This window comes from Stigmatopora nigra, chromosome 13 (assembly GCF_051989575.1).
Source record: "Stigmatopora nigra isolate UIUO_SnigA chromosome 13, RoL_Snig_1.1, whole genome shotgun sequence".
NCBI classification, from domain to species: domain Eukaryota; kingdom Metazoa; phylum Chordata; class Actinopteri; order Syngnathiformes; family Syngnathidae; genus Stigmatopora; species Stigmatopora nigra.
The window spans coordinates 10,333,293-10,353,271 of NC_135520.1; the positions used below are offsets into that span (position 1 = coordinate 10,333,293).

Here is a 19,979-nt window from a genome sequence, read left to right on the forward strand (position 1 = left end):
TTTTTTGTTTGTTGATTGGTTTAAGGGGTGCAACACATGCCACATGTAGAAAAGAATACAGTCACTTGTATCATGATTTTTCATATTTGATAGAAACATTTACTTGACATTAAAGATCTCCATGTAGTGTCGGGCTAGATTGAAATGTACAGACCGTAGAACACAATAATAATAATAATAATAATAAAGATAATTATGGGGGTGCTTTTCTGCTGCGTCCGCTATTGGGCTTGTTGACTCACAAAGCAGACACTCAGTCCATGCTTGCATAGCCTGGGAAAAGGGAAGCCTAATGACCTGGAAAGACTGATTCAAAAAGCAAAATAAAGTATTTTGCCTCTTTAAAAAAATTTCATTGTTGGAATGCAGTATTTCCAGTAAACTTTGTATGCAGCTGCTGCTTTGGAATATGAGTCCCTTTCATTAAGGAGCTCTCAGCATGGAGATCATTGGATTATTATTATAGCAGTGCATTTTGTAAACATGTCGATATGTATTGTGTAAACAAACCAAATAGGCAGCTAATTGTGTGTGACTTGTGGAAAAGGGTGTGGGTATGTGTGTATTCCACAAAGGAGTGGAAATTAGAGACACACTGAAGAGTTAAAAATTACATTTTTTTTCCAATGAGACTAAAGTGCCTGTGATTGGCTGGCCACCAATTTGGGGGTGTCCTCTGACCTGGTACACTCCGTTACCCTTATGAGGCTAGGATATGGAAAATGAATGAAGTAATAATATTTAAAGACTTACTAAATATATTCTCAAGAAGTTATAATCCCAAGGAAACAAATTTTAAAATCTTAAAATCTGTGAGGAGGAAACATTGAATGTTAGAATTCAAAAAGGTGAAGATCATAATTCATGAGGAAAATTCTGAAAATGAAGTTGTGTTTTGGAGGTAAAAAAAAGTATTTTTTTAAACAAAAAAAAAATCTTACATGCTTCTTCATAAGCATTTTTTTGACCATGCTACTTTGTTTTTCATTTATTCCTTTTCCATACTCCTTATACTGCGGGGGTGATAGAGCCTATCCCAGGCTCTGTCACCAGACAGGGGACACCCTAAATTAGTGGCCGGACAATTGGAGGACACGCTCTCTTTTGTATCTGCCATACATTGAAAAGGTTGAAAATTCCCAAATTATTATACGAGCGTGGGTGAATGTGGAGGGAAACATGCTCCCACCTCAGGTGATCTTACACTGTACATCCCATGCAACAATACGAAAAGAATCTCAAAGAGGATTTCCTCATTTATAACCACTGAAGATGCAAAAAATAAAAAGGGAGCTATATACATATATATATATATATATATATATATATATATATATATATATATATATATATATATATATATATATATATATATATATATATATATATATATATATATATATATATATATATATATATATATATATATATATATATATATATATATATATATATATATATATATATATATATATATATATATATATATATATATATATATATATATATATATATATATATATATATATATATATATATATATATATATATATATATATATATATATATATATATATATATATATATATATATATATATATATATATATATATATATATATATATATATATATATATATATATATATATATATATATATATATATATATATATATATATATATATATATATATATATATTTATATATACATATATAGTTATTTATTTATATATATCTTTTTTTCAACACAATATATGCATGCAATAATTTTTCTGTCATGTGTGAACATCTCTCTATCATCCACAAGCTTTGCAAGCCTGGCTGTAAGAGACACTTGTCATTACAATTATCGTAGGATTTAATTATTTTTTTCACGATTACTGAAAGCAGTACGTCAAAGTAGTAGTTGTAATGTTGAACAATTTGCAAAGGAAGGCTGGCTGGTGGGAGCACGAGTCCAAAAAGCCAAAAGGCAGTACTCCACCTATATATAGAAGTAGTTGGTGTTTTGCCATGTTGGTATGGGGGGAAACTCAACTCCGGCTTTTGTGGACAGCAAAAGATGTGCTGTTGATTGGACATTTCTACAGAGTTCCTCAAAATGCTTCCAAATTTAACACATGTACACTAAACATCTAACCAATTTAAAACATTGACTTTAAGTCATTAATTCTTCTTCGGTGTCCAATCCATTTCGACTAACCTGACAGACCTCGTCTTTACAATGGACAACTATGCCTGTCGGTGTTTTTCTTTCTTTACTAACTTCCAAAACACATACTCTGTTAATACTATGTAAATAGCTGGAATAACAGTGAAAGAATTTATTAGTGTTGCCATGTTGGTTCGTTCACCATAGAATGAACAACACTTGGGGTCAAATGTCTTTTAAATTTAGGGTATAAAATTTTAACCCTTTACAGAGCAAGTAAGGGGAGTTAGTATTTCAAAATTTAACTTTAGTCTTCAAAATTATTACTTTTTTTGTTTTGATGAATAATTAGCATTGTGTTTTCTTGTTAATTTATAGTATATAGTGATCCAACAAAATGAAAATTCTTGACTATCTCATCTCATTTTCTGAACTGCTTTATCCTCACTAGGGTCGCTGGGTGTTCTGGAGCCTATACCAGCTGACTTTGGGCCAGAGGCGGGTGACAACCTGAATAGGTTTACCGTAACCAAAATTTAAAAATTAGAAAACTGTGACCGAAAACCAGAAAAAAAGACTCAATTACGATTTAACATAATTTTAGATGGGAACAAAAGCATACTAAATATATAAAATATAGTATGAATTTCTAATTGGTAAAATAAAATGTCATCATAACTATTTTAAATAAACCACTGAATTATGTCTTAGCTATTTTTTCAATGAACAAATATAATTAGAGATTACGAAAATGGAAATACATTTTTAAATCAAATTAAAATGACTTAAAAAAATAACTAAAGTTTGTTTTTGGGTGCTCTACCCTGTATTTTTTGGGGGGTATGTGGGGGGAAAAGAAGTACCCAGGGAGAAGATGCAAACTCCTCACAAGAATGTCAAGACCTGGAATCAAACCCTCGACCTTAGAACTGTGAGGCAGACGCATTAACCACTTGTTCACTGGGCCCCTGAATTGGGAAATCATTCCTATTAACGAGTATTTCTTATGTATATTTTCCTGAATGCAACAGCATATAATCTGGCACATCTACATCTCTGTTGGCAGTGAAAGTATTAATCAGTTTGAATTGAATGAGAAATCATACACAAACACTAGATGCAAATTTTCTGTCCCTTGATTGCGCAAAGTTTCCCCCCATCTCAAAATGGCGGCTGGTCTGCCAAATCACAAAGCACCCGTCATATTTAAGCTGGATGATCACGCCCACATTTGTGTGTGTGTGTGTTTGGAGTCTTTACGTTGCACAACAACATCTTCAGGAAATAGAAATGTAGCATTATCTTATCGCTAAATTCAAAATGATTTCGCATATTTGACATATTTCTCATGCATACGACCACAAGAAGCGAGTCCATTGAAAAAGAGTTTTTTTTTTTTGTTAACCCCCTGTTGAATGAAACATTTAAACAGCAGTCCAGTGCTTGTGTACATGTGTCTGTACTGTATGTGTGGATGCAGGCAGAGGTGGCGGGGGGAAATGGAGGGGGCTTGGGGAGCGAGCAGAAGTGGTGTTTTGAGGCCTGTGGATGAAGGGACTTCACGGGGGGGGGTGGGGCTTCACTTTTGCATGTCACACTGCAACAACAGCACGATGGAAGGGTCGCTCTTGGCCGCCTCCTTGAACTCCTCGAGCGAGATCTGATCGTCGTTGTTCTTATCCATTTTGCTGAAGATCTTGTCCACCCGCTGCGCCGGGGTCAGGCCGTCCTCATTCATCTTCATCATGATCACCGTTCCCACCATTTTGTAGATGGCCTGCAGAAGGGAGCGACAGGAGTGAGCTGTATTCTGTAATGGCTTCCTATATGTTTTCCAATTTACGGAAATGTATAGACAACAAAACAGTTTTATTCTTTGCAATTATGTATCCGCTTATGTGCCATATTTAAAGTCGTTCGCTGCTATTAATCCAAGAAATACAACCCATTTTGTTTTGCATTTCGAGCATATATGCTGATCTTTTTATTTTGTTCAAAATTATGCTTTAATTCAAAAACAGCAATACCTCCAGACACGTGCTTAATTCATTCCGAGACTGAGCTCGTTTGTCGATTCACTTGTAACTCAAATGAACGTTTCCCATAGAAATTAACTAAAAACAAATTAATTTGTTCCAACCATCTGAAAAAACACCAAAACAGGATATTGATTGGAAAAACATTTGTATTTTGTTCTAATTCTCCATCTATTAACAAAGTAACAAATAACTAATGGCTTAATAGTACTAAAATGTGTTTAATAGTACTAAAATTAGACGGATTTCGCGGAAGGGAGAGAGTGACAGAGAGGGGGGGAAGAGACATTTTGCACGGCAACGTGCTCGTAACATACCAAACAAATATAAATGCACTTGGATTCCGATGCAGAAACACTCAAAAATAAGTTTAAACTAACCTTACACTAAACTTAATTCTAATTTTGTTTTAAATTTTCATAACTTTCTTCTTCTTCACTCTGACTTTCAGATGCAACCTATCGAGGGTTGTTTTCTTTTGTATTCCCTTAAAAATATTCCCAAAATGATGCACACAAATGTCCTCACAATAGGATAACAAATGACCACTTGCCAACGAGAAGTAGTAGTATATAAGCCATTCACACTGACTAACGGGAAAAAAATACATGCAAAAAAATACATGCAAAAAAATGCAACGCTCAGCCCAGTGCTCATAGAGACATTACACGAGGGAGTTTGCGACCAGAGAGACAATGCCCATGATGTTCTTATGAACAGCCTCTTGCGTCTGCTGTATGCTCGTATATCAAAATTTATCTTTTATCTTAAGATAAATATTTGCCCAAAATTTTACTCCTATTTCAAATTGCTTGTACGTCGGGGCACTCGTAAATCGAGGTACCACTGTATATAATTTATTCATTCTCAAAAGGGTTGAAGGGATTAGAGGAGCCTATCCCAGCTGACTTTGGTAAAAGACTGCATGGTCGCTAGTCAGCCGTAGGGCACACAGAAAGACAGACGACTATTCGCACTCACAATGGATACCAGTTGGAATCGTGCCTGACCGCACCGAAGTCAGGCGTGTAAACCACTACAACATCAGGCGGATTCTACATACATATCGTAGAAGAAGAAAAAAAAACCATCACCACCGACCTCAATGATCTCCAGCATCTCCACCCTGGTAATCTTGCCATCTCCATCCAGGTCATACATGTTGAAGGCCCAGTTGAGCTTCTGCTCAAAGCTGCCACGTGACGTGATGGATAAGGCGCAGATGAACTCTCGGAAGTCGATGGTGCCATCACTATTCTTGTCAAAAGTGCGGAAGGCATGTTGCGCGAACTTGGAGGCATCGCCATACGGGAAGAACTGCAAAGGCAAATAACAGGTAAATCAAGAAACCAAATAAACAGATTTCGAGATATATTTTTTTGACTGTTGACTGACAAAATGATTTTAATTAAAACAAGGCCTTGTTCGATATCTGCCAGTTCCATAGTCAAATTGAATTGGATGTCTATTGCCATCAATAACAGGGAAACATGATTATTCAATGTCAGCCTTCCTAGTTGAAATAAATTTGATGTCTAAAGCAGTGAGTCAAAGGCTACTTGCAACAAAATAATCCGGATTGTTAAAGGATATTGTAAAATATCCTATGATTCATTTATTTCAATATGGGCAGTAGTAAGTACTATATATTATTTATATTGAAGATTTTTTTTGTGCCAGCTCTATGTCACTTCAGGGATGGGCCCTGGACTCACCTTGACATAGAGCTGCTGGAACTCCTCCAAGTTGAGTCTTCCGGTGGGGCAGTCTTTGAGGAAGCCCTTGTACCACTGCTTCAGTTCATGCTCATTGAACTCTGTGTTCTTCACAAGGTCTTCCATCACCTCAGGTGTCAACTTGCTGTTCTGCTTTCCCATGGCTGCTGCTGTTGCACAGATACCAAGATCATTTCAATATGCTAAAATTAACCAAATCTCTTTGATCCAAGGGCTGTTTTTTAAGGTGAAATTCAAAGACAATAGTGCAACTATATTTTTAGTTTAGTAAGCTCACTCAGACTGAATACAAGAGTAGGAATATGCTTCACGTCACCCTTGTCAATTGATTTCATTCATGAGTTTTCAGTAATGATTTTAAATGTTCAAAGAACTAACATCATAATTATATATATAATGTATTATTAAGTGGGAAATGTTGTGGCTACTAATTCACATATTTTTTTTACTTTGTAATACTTCATTTGAGCTTTCATTTTAAGGGCTCTGCCATTGTCGGCAATAGATGTCAAGGCGAGAGATGGCGAGGCAGTGAATGATTGATTGTAAAGTAAATATTCTACTATCCTAACTTTGTTACATGAAGTTTTCTAAGAAACAGGGGAAAAAAATAGTTCATATACAGTGGTACCTCGAGATATGATCTTAATGCGATCCAGGACTGAGCTCGTATGTCGATTTTCTCGTAACTCAAACGAACGTTTCCTATGGAAATGAACTAAAAACTAATTAATTCGTCCCAACCCTCTGAAAAAACACCCAAAACAGGATAATGGATGGGAAAAACATTTGTATTTCTTCTAATTCTCCATTTATTAACAAAGTAACAAATAACTAGTGGCTTAATAGTACTAAAATGTGCATAATAGTAAATTAGACGGATTTTGGGGAAAAGAGAGAGAGAGAGAGAGGGTGGGGGAGATAAACTAATTTAAATTAACTTGGATTACGATGCAGAGACACTCAAAAATAAATGTCATCTAACTTTACACTAAACTTAATTCTATCTTTTTTTTTAAATGTTGATACCCTTCTCCTGGGTTGGCTCTATTTGCCCCGCCTCCACCATAACTTTCAGATGCAAACTATCAATGAATTGTTTGCTTTTGTAACCCCTTCAAAATATTCCCAAAATGATGCACACAAATGTCCTCACAATAGGATAACACACGACTACTTGCCAATGGGAAGTAGTATACTATACGCCATTCGCACTGACTAACGGGGAAAAAAAACATTGGAAAAATGCAACACTCCGTCTAGTACTCGTAGAGACTTTACACCAGGGAGTTGCGACCAGAGAGAGATTACACAAGGGAGTTGTGGGGAGAGACAGTGCCTATGATGTTCTTATGAGAAACCTCTCGCGTCAACTGTCTGCTCGTATATCAAAATTTGTCTTGTATCTCAAAATAAATATCTGCTCAAATTGTTACTCGTATCTCCAATTGCCTGTATGTGGGGGCACTCGTATGTCGAGGTACTACTGTACAGTAAATATTGTCATCCCTCCATTTAAGAGTAAGACGTTTTTTTCTTTTATTTTTTTTATTGTTTTGATTAAAAAATATTGATTAACTTTAAATGAATTACATGAAACATGCATTTTATTTTAAAAGTGAATAATTACAGTTTCCATCATAAAAATATAAAACACATTTGAATTAAATTACATCTTATTTGTAACGCTCAGACCAACGGGAAATATGGGAAAATGGTAAATGAACTTATACAGAACTTTGACACAAAGTATCTCTAGCAACCCCATTAAAAACAGCTCCATTTAAACTAATACAAACTAACAAAACACAAATCATTCTTGAAAAAAATAAAACATAACAAACATTCTCCAAAATCTAAAACCAACTGAATTTGAAGAAAATATAGTAAAAATGACCTCGAATGTAATACAGAAGAAAACATAACTCCACTATAGTCAATTTGGAGCCAACTTGGATATTGTTTTCTGAAACTTCTCTTAGAAAATACAAAGCAAAAATCAAAGCCTTACAATATACCCCCATAATAAACAACACACAATCGATGTTCTATTTTTTTTTCTATGTTGTTGGGCGGGTGGAAGCATTGAATTGTTTCGCGGTTGGTGCTCATGTTTCTATTTCGGGCCGGGTGCTTGTTTGTGCCAGTCTGAGGCGCTGACCTGGATCATCACTGTCACTCACTTTATCAATTGATGATCACGAGTGCAAAATTCCCTTGTCCATTTGTTCATTTTCCGAACTGCTTATCCTCACAAGGTTCACGGGGGGTGCTGGAGTCTATCCCAACTAACTGTGGAAACCAAACAGGAGACACCCTGAATCAGTGGCCAGCCAATCACAGAGCACAAGGAGACAGACAACCATTCACGCTCACACTCATACCTCGGTGAAATTTAGAGTGTTTGACTAGCCTACAATGCATGTTTTGGGGATGTGACAGGAAACTGGAGTACCCAAAGAAAACCCACATAAGCCCACAACACGCAAACTCCAGACAGTGAGGACCAGCCTGGGATCGAACCCTTATCCCCCAGGACTGGGAGGTCAATGTACTAACCACTCATCCACTGAGCCACCCGGGGAACGCCGTAACATACCCGAGCGGACCACAACGACAACAGAGAGACAAACGATTGTTCGCACTCAATCACAGCGCCATCAGCGGGAATCCACCCGGGACCTGCCCAGACCAAAATCAGGCGAGTGTACTGTACCCTACCATTCCATCAGGTGGATTTTCTTATTTCCATTCATTCTTTTGGAATCGCTTTATCCTCACTACCGTCGCGTGGGGTGCTGGAGCACAGCTGACTTTGGGCCATAGGCAAGGGACACCCTGAATTGGTGGCCAGCCAATCACAGGGCACAAGGAGCCAAACAACCATTCATGCTCACACTCAGACCTAGGGGTAATTTTAGAGTATCCAATCAGCTTACCAAGCATGTCCTTGGAATGTGGGAGGAGACTGGAGTACCCGAAGAAAACCCACACAGGCCCGAGGAGAACATGCAAACTCCACACAGTGAGACCCGACCTGCATTTAAACACCGTGAGGCAGATGCTCTAACCACTCCCTTTTCCTTTTTTATATAATGCTTCATTTTTGTTTATTTATTTTCTAAGACACATTTTTTTCCTTTTTAGTTTTAAAATTGTTCATTCTAATCTTCGTGTTCATCTTATTCTCACAAGAGTCCTGTTGAGAGGCTAACAACTATGCACGCACACACTCATGTAGGGACAATTTTTGAGTAAGAAATCAGCCATGCATGTTTCTGGGATGTGGGAGGAAATCAGAGTACCACAAGAAAACCCACGTAGACACCGCAGGAACATACAAACTCCATACATGAGGGTTGGAACCTACCAGGGATTAAAACCTTGTTTTGCCAACTGCATCACACAAATCTTGATTTTTAAATAAATACCTTAGATTAGTGGTTCTTAACCATGTTGGAGCTACCGAACACCACCAGTTTCATATGCGCATTCACAGAACCCTATTTTAGTGTAAAATAAAATATTATTTTTGTCAAATTCAAGATGTATAAGTTTCTTGCTGCACTGATTGGCCAAGCAATGTCACGTGAACATCTGCAGCCAGTGATGGTCACGCGGGCCATGTTATCGTGAAGAGACATGATGAGTTGATGTGTCTTGACCTCCGTGGCAGAGGCTCCACCGAACGAACCCCTAGGGTTCGATCAAATCCAGATTAAGAACAACTGCCTTAGATGTACTGTCCCAAATTGTTACCGGGTGAAAATATTCTTTTAAGTTGTTAGCGGCTGAGTGGTTAGAACATGTGCTCAGTTTGCATGTTCTTCCCGGGTGTGTGTGGGTTTTCTCCGGGTACTCCGGTTTCCTCACATATTCCAAAGAAATGCACGATAGGCTGATTGGACACTCTAAATTACCCTTAGGTATGAGTGTGAGCGTGAATGGTTGATTGTCTTCTCGTGCCCTGTAATTGGCTGGCCACCAATTCAGGGTGTCCTCCGCCTCTGTCCCGAAATCAGCTTGGATAGGCTCCAGCACCCCCAGCGTGGGGATAAAGCGGTTCAGAAAATGAAAAAAAATGAAATTTTACCTTTATTGAAATCAAAAGGAAAGGCCTGAGGCCGGGATTTTAACCCTTGATCCAAAAAAAATGTGAGGGAGAGCTCTCAAACACTAATCCACCATGAAGACATTTTCAAATAATAAATAAATAAAAACATATTTTCTTGACCATCATTCCTTTGCAGTCCCTCCCATTTCAAATGAACTGAACGCCTATCACGTCAATAGCACTGGAACATGCCAACCCTCCCCGTCTTTCTCCAAATGGGCACATTCTATGGTTCCGTCACCGGAACCAAATAACTACTTCACTGCAGCATGACAGTAAACCCCCCACGACAAATATGAGAGAAAAAAACAACACGCTATTTAAACAACGTATCCATTGAATGACCTTGAAGGACCAACACTTTGCAATGAACGCATCGCATCACGCAACTGTGCGGCTGTTTTGACGGGGGGGCTGAGACAGAGGTAGGGTGGTCGTGGATAGCGGAGGAGGAGGATGGATGCAATGACGTGCACGCTATGCGCACACAGGCCCGACAGAACGGGCAAATAATGGGGGTCGCTCTTTTTTTGTCGACGACGCATTTAGGGTCCAAGCTCAGGCGCCTCCCTAGGGGTACGCTGCCGCATTCCGATGGAAACGACGCAGTGATAAAGGGAGGGTGGGGTGCGTGCGCCAATTTATGTATACCCTGTATTAAATAAAGAATGCGCATCAAAGGAAGAAAATGCGCAGTGAAGGGGGTGGAGAGGTGGTCATCCTCTGCAACATGAAATAAATGGATGGCTTACCTTAGTGCACTGCTATTGTGTTCTTCTCCCCCTGCAAAGTACACAGGAAAAACTCCCCTCCGATGGCAGCGAGGTTGAGGAGGAGGGATGAGCGAGCGAGGAGGTGCTAGGGAGGTGCGCAATGCTGCTTCCGCAAGGAACCGGCTGCCGCTAATGGTGTGATGCTCTTCTGCTCGATCGAAAGCAGCAGCAGCGGGAGAGTTGTCGTTTGTCGGATGGAAGGCAGGTACATGAACGCATCACAGCTCAGCGCAATGACTGAATGATGGAGAGCACCTCCACCTGCTTTTTGCACGTAAATGCAACATTCTCTATTTGGATGGGAAATGAAGAACGCTATTATGCAACAGAATACGAGAAAATAATGTTATATGAATAAAAAAAAGTTGTTGAATATTAGATGCGTTATTTTGAGATAGATTTGAAGGAAACTGTCGGGGAAATTAGACGGGAGGATCTTGACGCTAATATGAGTTCCAAAATTGCTTTGAAAAAGAACTGTTTTTTTACATTGACATTTCTGTAAGTACGAAGAAAAGGAACCGACCACGTCCATACTGTTCAAAATGTATAAATGTAATTTTATTTGTTAACTGCCAATGACGGTGATAGGCGTCCAATCTATTTTGACTATTCATTTATCAATCCATACTATATTTACTAGTCAACTTGATTATATAGTAAAGAATAATAATAATAAAATTCAAATTGCTATATGCTAAGTTTGGAACCCAAAAATGAAAATTGAAATACAAAATATTGAGCAGAATAAAATTACGTGAAATCATTTCAATCATTTAAATGGATTTGTTTTTCTAAAACAAATAAGAACATGACAATTGATATTTGTAAATGATCGTTTAATACTTACAACACAAAATTAAAAAAGAAATACAAAATACCAGAATCTATTCTACATAATAGACAAAAAATACAAATGTTGAAAGCATGGAAATATTTGGAAAATGGACATAAAAATACCTTTAGAGACAATCAAACAGCTACATGCTTTGTGTTTTCAATCCAATTTGTATGACCTATATTCATTATAGACAATATTCATGTGTAAAATTGGAAATATCCAAATAGTACAAAATACAGTGGAACTTGAATTGAATTTAATGCCTTTATTCCCATTATATAAGTATATACATAGAGATTTAAAGCTTCACCATAAAGCTTCACAAATTCAACTTCCGAAATTTATTTATTCCAGGAATGGTTACATAACTTGGATTTTTCGTAAGTAGAGATGCATTTTACATGCAAAAACTGTAAGTCGTTGGAACTTTCATTATAAAATTATACCATTTTTTTGATGAAACCTGTGTAAAATACTAAAAAAAATGTGACAAATGTTCATATAATTATTATGCCATTAAAATCAAATGAAAAATAAGGAATAAAGCTGCAATGGGCCCACTAAGAAAATGTAAGAAAATGTTTTCTCATCGGGCACTATTCTTTCGATTGACTTCAGAGCAGGTAGCGTATGATTGTAAATGCGAATGGATGTCATTCTCTATCTGTACCCTACGACTGACTGGTGACCAATCTTGGGTATAGTCTGCCTTTTCCCAAAAGTTAGGTTCCAGCACCCCACGACCATGACAGGGAAAAACTATGATGGAAATGAATAAAAAAGTAAAATAATATTATTCAAAACATAACACAAAAAATATTTTTGATGGAAAAATACAGTAGGCCAAAAATCTATAACATAAAAGAAAGGATAAAAAAATGCAGATGAACTCTTTGTGAGCATCCGTTTATAAATCCTGTATTCTTCAAGACAAACAAAACACATTTAGACACACGCAACAAATAAATGGTTGACATAGCTTGATTTAATAATACTCACATCCAGGACTATTTATATACATATTCTTCTTATTTCCTTGCTGTGTCACCATTACAAAACACAAGTCATCTGACACTCCTTATATATACGTCAGCACTGCTTAAAGATGCATGCGCTTTGCGCATTAACCCCCCCCCCCCATATATATATATATATATATATATATATATATATATATATGGTGATTAAGTTGTGGTACTTTTACATTAGCAGGAATTCAAACAGGCTAATAAAGTACATAGAATGTTGATTATGATGAAAAACAGAACATTTTGGGGAATGTTTTTTCATCAGTACATAACGAAATCCTATGTTTTCAATAGATTTATAATCACACAGTCATACAGCAGTCAAATAATGAAATTTAGTCACCTTTGCTTTTAACATAGAACAATGAAAAGTCAGGATATAGCTGCAAGGGGGTCCAGTTTCATGCAGAAACCCAGCATTCTGCCATAAAATGGTAATAAAGAGTGAAAAATTATCATAAAATGCCAGCCACTCCCACACTTTCACTTGTTGCCAATAAAATGAAAATGATTTAACTGATTAATCTTAGTGACATGGATAAATAAGGCTTCATTAACAATTCTTCTACAAAAGATTCAATTCATCAGCTACAGACCATGACCTTTTGTGCCTTTTTTTGTCCATACTTCCTGTAAATGGAGCAATTGGGTGCGTTGATACTAAAACTTACTCTGCTTGAGCTTGTCGATATGGTAACAGAGCTTGAGGGCGGGGCCTAACTTCAGGCCCAGATACTTCATGATCATGTCGCTCTTCAGTAGCAACAGGGCATTACCGTCAATCTCCTGCAACAAAAATTGGGCCAGAAAGATCCCCCCAAAACAGCTGAAAAATCATGTAGATTCAAGAAGTGACCATAAATTCCTCCAAAACAATAAAACGTGATTTGTAAGGGACCCGGAAATCCCTTTAAATCAACAGTAATGACCCAAACTCAATATGAAGTGATCTGGAAATCCTCTAAATCGATAGGAAGTGCCTCCGAATTAATAGGGAGGAACTTAAAAATCAACTAATTTATCTGTGAAATTCCCTGAATTTAAATGAATAAATAAAGCAAAATCAGTGGTTCAGACGTTGGTCTCACAGTGGGGGACCTGGTTTCAAATCCAGGTCGGTCCACCTGTGCAGAGTTTGCAGGTTCTCCCCGGGCCTTCATAGGTTTTTTCTGGGTACTCCGATTTCCTCTCGCATTGCATAAAAATGCATGATAGTCTGATTGGACTCTCTAAATTGCCCCTAGGTATGAGTGTGAGCTTTGATGGTTGTTTGTGTACTTGTGCCTTGCGATTGTTTGGCCACCAATTCTGGCCCAAAGTCAACTGGAAGAAAATCCAGGCCCTCCCGAACCCCCACCCCCGCGACGCTAGTGAGGATAAAGCGGTTCAGAAGATGAGATGAGATGAAGCAAAATCAAGTGGAATGAATTCCAACTTGCACCAAAATCAAGGGGAATTTACCCAAAATTAACAAGGAACTCACATGTTTCCTGAAGACGTCGGCATGCGGTCCGAGGGCATTGGTGTCGGCATCCCTAATGAACCGCACCACATCATCCACACTCCACGTAGATGGATCCTTGCCGGGTGGTGAGCCCTTGGACTCCTGTGCAAGGTAGCCGCCTCCTGACAGGGCAAAATGATCGTTAAGTGTGGAGTGAGAGAACTTAAGTGGGTTGGTTAAAAGTAAGTTGGGTGTCATATTCTCCTGCCTACGATGGCGTGTCTTTTCAGCAGTTTATTCACCAACTCGGTCTTGCTTTTTTTGTTGCCTCCTTTTAATACCCGTGTTTTTAGACATGCTCCTTTTATTCAATAAATTCTATTTATTGTGTATTGACTCCTTCCTTCCTTAGTTGTTTTGGATCTATCTTTAATCGGCTTGCCGATTCATAGCATTGGGTAGTCCATTAGTGGAATTGTCTGTAGGTTAGTTAGGTATTGTTCAGACTGGAAGCTCAATTTTTTTTGTCCATCCAGATTGAAAGTGGATGGCTCTTTTTAAGTCTCCACAGTCACAAAGCATAGGAATCTAACTTGGTGAGAGAGACTGAAACATATGCAGAAGCTAGTTTTCTATCTAATCTTAATCATAAGAGCTCAGATGGGTTTTGACGGTCACACTATGTATGGATGGATGAATCCTTTGTTGCCGCAGCAACCTGTCAGATGGTTCGATAATGTGGGCCAATCTGAACAGGGTCAGATCCGATTTTTCCACTTGCTAAAAATAGTGTGAACACTCAGCCATAAAAATCGGATTTGAGGAGAAATCTGATTGGAGTCAGATATGTGAGTGAGTTTGTAAGTTAGTTAATGGATGAGGCATGTGACGTGCTAAGTTAATAATTGATTAGATTAGATTTATGCATCCCGTGTTCGGGAAATTACATTGTCACAGTAGCAAGAGGTTGAGAATACAGACACAGATCTAGTTAGTGAAGTGTTTGTAATAAGTGATTTTTTTTTAAATTTAATAGTTAGTTAGGGTTAGTCAGTAGGTCACCTGTTCTGTTGCTTTCTATGAAAGTGTCAGGACTTCCTGACGACTGTCTGGCAGTGGTCGACATGTTGCCTGACTGCTGCGATGAGCGGAAGCCATAGGACGGTTTGGGAGAAGATGCATAAGAGGATGAGCTGATAGAGCCAAACATGGATTCCCTGCGCTCTGTTGCTGGGTAGCGGTTCCCCTCTGCTCGCTCGTGGCAGTAATCCTCGATCACAGACGTTTCCCCTGGTGGTCAAAATGGACAGCAGTGAATTTCCACATTTCAGTGCCAATGATGACAATAGATAATCCATTTGCACTAGAATGGGTGGCAATCGTTGGATTGCTGCCACACTGCTCATTTCAAATAGTTTATCACCTCCATTGGTAGATAGAATGAATTGAAGAGACCTTCAAATTGTTTCAAATGAGTGTGGCTTAGTTGAAGTGTGGAATCTGAGTTGTTATTATTATTTTTTTGATTGCAATCATGTTTGTAAGTAAATCATTCTGTAAACTGTGGCTTTTGAAATTTGAAATCGGGATGTTCCGGTGAGCTCAAAAACTATAAATAAAATTGATTGAAAATGACTTTCTGGTCACTTTCAACACACTTTATCATGCAAATCTGGTACTATGACATCAAAGGTTAATATAATGCAAAAAAAAAGTAGAGTTAAGGACACCTTTAACCAAATTGTGCTTACCCTCAGAGTGGTAGGAACTACGCTGGCTAAGAGGTTGATCGCTAAACAGATTCTCACAATGCAAGCTACGACACAGCTTCTTCAGGAAGCGCAGCACGTAGTCGATGCTGTTGACCACTGGTAGGCTCAGGAGGTGCTGCTTGCCGTCAAACGTGGCTACAATTCAAAAACACCAAAAAAGACAATGGTCGCACGGATGTTCTTATTTCTCATAGTCAAAATAAATCCACTTTAATACACAGGGGCAAAATACTTTATGAATAAAATTAATTCATTTTCAATGCCGCTTGTTCTGGTCAGGGTCGCGGGGTGCTGGAACCTATCCGAGCTGACAACACTTTAGACAGGGTGCCAATCAGTTGTAAGGCAGACATAGTGAGCGAGAACCATATACACTTCTAATCTATGGTGAGAAGTCATCTCATGTCATTTTCTGAACCGCTTTATCTTCACTAGGGTCACGGGAGTGCTGGAGCCTATCCCATAAGACTTCAGGCCAGAGGCAGGGGAAACCCGGAATCGCAGGGCACTTGGAGACGGACAACCATGTACACTCACACCCATTCCTAGGGCAAATTTAGAGTGTCCATTCAGCCTACCGTGCATGTGTTTGGTTTGTGGGAGGAAACTGGAAAACCCACGCAGCCAGGCGGAAAACATGCAATGTCCACACAGGTGGACTGACCTGGATTTGAACCCAGGGCCCCTACTCTGAGGCGGAAGCACTAACCACTCAACCGCCGGGCCCCCCTATGGTCATACAAGTACATATTATATCTAGGAATGTATATGTCAAACATAGTACAAGGGGCGGCCCGGTAACACGAGTGGTTAGCACGTCTGCCTCACAGCTGTGGGGTCCTGGGTTCAGTCCACCTGTAAGGAGTTTGCATGTTCTGTGTGTGTTTTCCTCTGGGTACTCCGGTTTCCTCCCACATTACAAAAAAACCGTGTATGATAGGCTGATTGGACACTCTAAATTGCCTTAGGAATGAGTGTGAGCGTGAATGCATGTTTGTCTCATTGTCCCCTGCGATTGGCTGAACACCATTTCAGTCTGTCCCCTGCCTCTGGCCTGAAGACAGTTGGCATTGGCTCCAGCACCCCCCGCGGAAATGAGATGAAAACATAGTGCAAGCTACCTGATATTTTCTCTCCTCCGTATCCTTGTGTTAGCAGCGTGAAGACGTTTTTTTGTTGAAAGGCACTGTCGATGCAGCCCTGCACAGCTTGCTGTAGCACCACTGATGGCCGGTCGGGTCCAAAGTGGTCAGGCAGCTGCTGGATCTTCTTCCTGTCCAGGTTAGGGCCGGTGTTGGCCTGCTTGTTGATGTAGATGCACACTGAATACATCAAAGAAATTATTTTTTTGCAGTGTTTTTTTTTCATTTCATGAAATATATTGGCAAAAAAAGTATTTTACATATGAACAGTTTCAGGCAGCTGAGTAGTTAGTGTGGGGAGACCTGGGTTCAAATCCAGGTCGGTCCACCTGTTTGGAGTTGGCAAGTTGTCCCTTGGCCTGCATGGGATTTCTCCGGGTACTCCGGTTTCCTCCCACATTGCAAAGACATGCACGGTAGGCTGATTGAACACTCTAAATTGCCCCTAGGTATGAGTGTGAGCGTGAATGTTTGATTGTCTCCTTGTGCTCTGTGATTGGCTGGCCACCCATTCAGAGTGCCCCCTGCCTCCGACCCAAAGTCACCTGGGATAAGCACCAGCACCCCCCATGATCTTAGTGAGGATAAAGTGGTTCAGAAAATGAGATGAGATGAACAGTTTTATGCACCATTCTACCTGTGAGGACTTGGGGCGTGGCCGAGTGAGGGACTGTGGCTGCATCCTGAGGGATGGAACTCATGTCAGGTTCAGGGGTGCTGCTGGGCGGGGAGATGGCTAACGGCGTCATCATCCTGGGTTTCAGCTGCAGAAGAAGATAATTCCTTAAAAGGACGTCCCGGTGGCTGAGTGGTTTGCATGTTGGCTTCACAGAAAAGGCATCACGTGGGATGGAACCCTCAATCCCAGTTGGGTCTTTTATGTGTAGATTATGCATTTTCTTCCCAGGTTTGAGTGGGTTTTTACGCGTTTTTCGGTTTCCTCACATATCCCACAAACATGCATGTTGTTTGGCTGATTGAACAATCTAAATTGCCCCTAGGTGTGAATATGAGCGTGAATGGTTGTTTGTCTCCTTGTCCCGTAACATTGGCTGGCCACAAATTCAGGGTATCACCTTCCTAGTGCCCATAGTTGGCTGGGAAATGGGCTCCAGTACGCCCTGTGACCCATGTGAGGATAAGGGGTACGGAAAATGAATTACTTAACTAATTAAAAGCTGGCAAAACAATCACTCCATATATTGCTTTTGTACATATCCTCAAAAGGGAACCACGCATTTAGAGGTAGTATTTATGACAAGATTCCTTTTTGCTAATATTTTACATATTTAACTGGAGATTGCACCCAAGGATGAACTACACTTTTGGAGCTCCACGATTCTCTCTTGTATTTCTTGTCTGTTTACTTATTTTGTAATGATTTTTAAAAAGGAAGCAGCAAGTGTGCTGTCAAATAACTCACGTGATGTCAAATAAATTATCAGGAATTTCCAAAGCCATAATATCACCTTATTCATTCAAGACAGTACTTTATGTTTATGTAAACTTTGAAACATGGGAAAATAGTACAAAAGCATGAGAATATATATATAATAGTAGTAATAGTATTTTTGTTATTAAAAAATATATGAACCCCTTTTTTTAGATAAATGGAACTAAATGTATTTGGGGGGAAAAAACATTTTAACAAAAAGCTTTATGAACTGACAGCCAATTGATTTTAATGGGGAAATTTTGATATGACACATTCAACTTAAAGCTATTTCCCAAACTCAGTCTGACCTTGAATCCTGGCTTCCTCCCCCTCTTCTTGGGCACTTTGAGTGGGGGCAGCGAGTCGGCATAGCGATTGACAAAATCCATCTTGGCCACGCTTCTCAGTGGGGGTCTTCCTCGTTTCCTGCCCGGAATCTTGCCCGACTGGCCCGGCATGAATGAGGATGGCGCCACTGCGGCTGATTGCATCTCACCAGCTCGTTGCTGCACCGTCGCTGCTGGAACACTCATTTGGAGCTGTAAAAAAAGTGACATGGTATCTTCACTGCCCCTCTTTGTTGTCGCCGCAGGCTGTCATTAGACAAATGCATACAGCAGTAAAAGGGTGGGAGGTTGCTTTCGGGGGGTGGTCTTCACCATGGATACCCGGTTATGTGCTGCCATCACCACCCAGCATCCATCTTTAAAACCCAGTATGAGATATCTGTTGACAAAGGATGTAAACACTCACCGCCCGACGCAGACAAGCAGGAGGGGTCTTGATGCGCCTGCTTCGTCTACCAGTAGAAAAGCGGATGGAATACCGCTTGGAACACAGAGTGAAAGAAAGACAGAGGGAGAGAGAGAGAGAGAGAGAGAGAGAGAGAGAGAGAGAGAGAGAGAGAGAGAGAGAGAGAGAGAGAGAGAGAGAGAGAGAGAGAGAGAGAGAGAGAGAGAGAGAGAGAGAGAGAGAGAGAGAGAGAGAGAGAGAGAGAGAGAGAGAGAGAGAGAGAGAGAGAGAGAGAGAGAGAGAGAGAGAGAGAGAGAGAGAGAGAGAAAGAGAGAGAGAGTATTTGCCTGAAGGTAGTGATAATGGTGATGGGGGTTCCTCTGTTGTCATGGCAACAAACCTACAACCCATGTTTAGACTGCAGCTCACTGATGAAGAGGCAAAATTGCATTTGTTCCGTTTCAGCACTGAAAACGTAGCAGAAATGCAAAACTCTGCTTAATTTAGATTCGATGGGGACATGATGTATTACCGGTACAATTTCTTTTTTTAGACCATACATGTTTCTTTTTTTTTTTTTGTCCCGATGTTGTTATTTTGCATTCATTGCTGAAGAAATAATTTGACTGCACAAGTGTTGAATTTAAAGCTAGGAAAGACACCTTTGTCATATGCATCATAGCAGAAGAATCGTGTTTCTTTCTTTAAATCGTTTTCCGAGCCATGTATCCTCACAAGTGTGGTGGGGGGTGCTGCAGCCTATCCCACTCAACT

General features: G+C 39.5%; 2 protein-coding genes across 5 annotated transcripts; both read right to left on the reverse strand.

Moving 5' to 3' along the window:
- Positions 1–1,943: 1,943 nt before the first annotated feature.
- vsnl1b (visinin-like 1b) lies at positions 1,944–11,002 on the reverse strand. 2 transcript variants are annotated; one of them, XM_077731484.1, is made up of 4 exons: positions 10,791–11,002; positions 5,904–6,070; positions 5,290–5,505; positions 1,944–3,929 (listed from the first exon to the last, which is right to left on the reverse strand). In XM_077731484.1, exons 2-4 carry the CDS (start codon positions 6,063–6,065, stop codon positions 3,732–3,734), a joined length of 576 nt encoding a protein of 191 aa, XP_077587610.1. In that variant the 5' UTR covers positions 6,066–6,070; positions 10,791–11,002; the 3' UTR covers positions 1,944–3,731. The 2 variants fall into 2 exon arrangements, with proteins under 2 accessions (XP_077587610.1, XP_077587609.1); XM_077731483.1 differs by having other exon boundaries at positions 5,904–6,073; positions 10,791–10,998.
- Positions 11,003–12,622: 1,620 nt separating this feature from the next.
- scml4 (Scm polycomb group protein like 4) lies at positions 12,623–19,368 on the reverse strand. Of its 3 annotated transcripts, none has more exons than XM_077732040.1 (8): positions 19,227–19,368; positions 18,782–19,012; positions 17,676–17,802; positions 17,018–17,218; positions 15,876–16,031; positions 15,187–15,414; positions 14,164–14,306; positions 12,623–13,466 (listed from the first exon to the last, which is right to left on the reverse strand). In XM_077732040.1, the coding sequence occupies exons 2-8, from the start codon at positions 19,004–19,006 to the stop codon at positions 13,341–13,343; spliced, it is 1,206 nt and encodes a 401-aa protein (XP_077588166.1). In that variant the 5' UTR covers positions 19,007–19,012; positions 19,227–19,368; the 3' UTR covers positions 12,623–13,340. The 3 variants fall into 3 exon arrangements, with proteins under 3 accessions (XP_077588166.1, XP_077588167.1, XP_077588165.1); XM_077732041.1 differs by lacking the exon at positions 19,227–19,368 and adding an exon at positions 19,089–19,214; XM_077732039.1 differs by lacking the exon at positions 19,227–19,368 and having other exon boundaries at positions 18,782–19,219.
- Between the last annotated feature and the right edge of the window lie 611 nt (positions 19,369–19,979).

What these genes read in the sequence shown, in the direction of transcription:
- vsnl1b (XM_077731484.1), bottom strand. Translation starts at nt 6,065, where the DNA reads ATGGGAAAGCAGAACAGCAAGTTGACACCTGAGGTGATGGAAGACCTT. An exon ending in TCCAGCAGCTCTATGTCAAG is followed by an intron (nt 5,506 to 5,903) that starts GTGAGTCCAGGG and finishes TTGCCTTTGCAG; the next exon opens with TTCTTCCCGTATGGCGATGC. An exon ending in AGATGCTGGAGATCATTGAG is followed by an intron (nt 3,930 to 5,289) that starts GTCGGTGGTGAT and finishes TCCCTTCTGCAG; the next exon opens with GCCATCTACAAAATGGTGGG.
- scml4 (XM_077732039.1), bottom strand. Translation starts at nt 19,030, where the DNA reads ATGTCACTTTTTTTACAGCTCCAAATGAGTGTTCCAGCAGCGACGGTG. An exon ending in GGAGGAAGCCAGGATTCAAG is followed by an intron (nt 17,803 to 18,781) that starts GTCAGACTGAGT and finishes CTTCTTCTGCAG; the next exon opens with CTGAAACCCAGGATGATGAC. An exon ending in CGGAGGAGAGAAAATATCAG is followed by an intron (nt 16,032 to 17,017) that starts GTAGCTTGCACT and finishes TTTGAATTGTAG; the next exon opens with CCACGTTTGACGGCAAGCAG.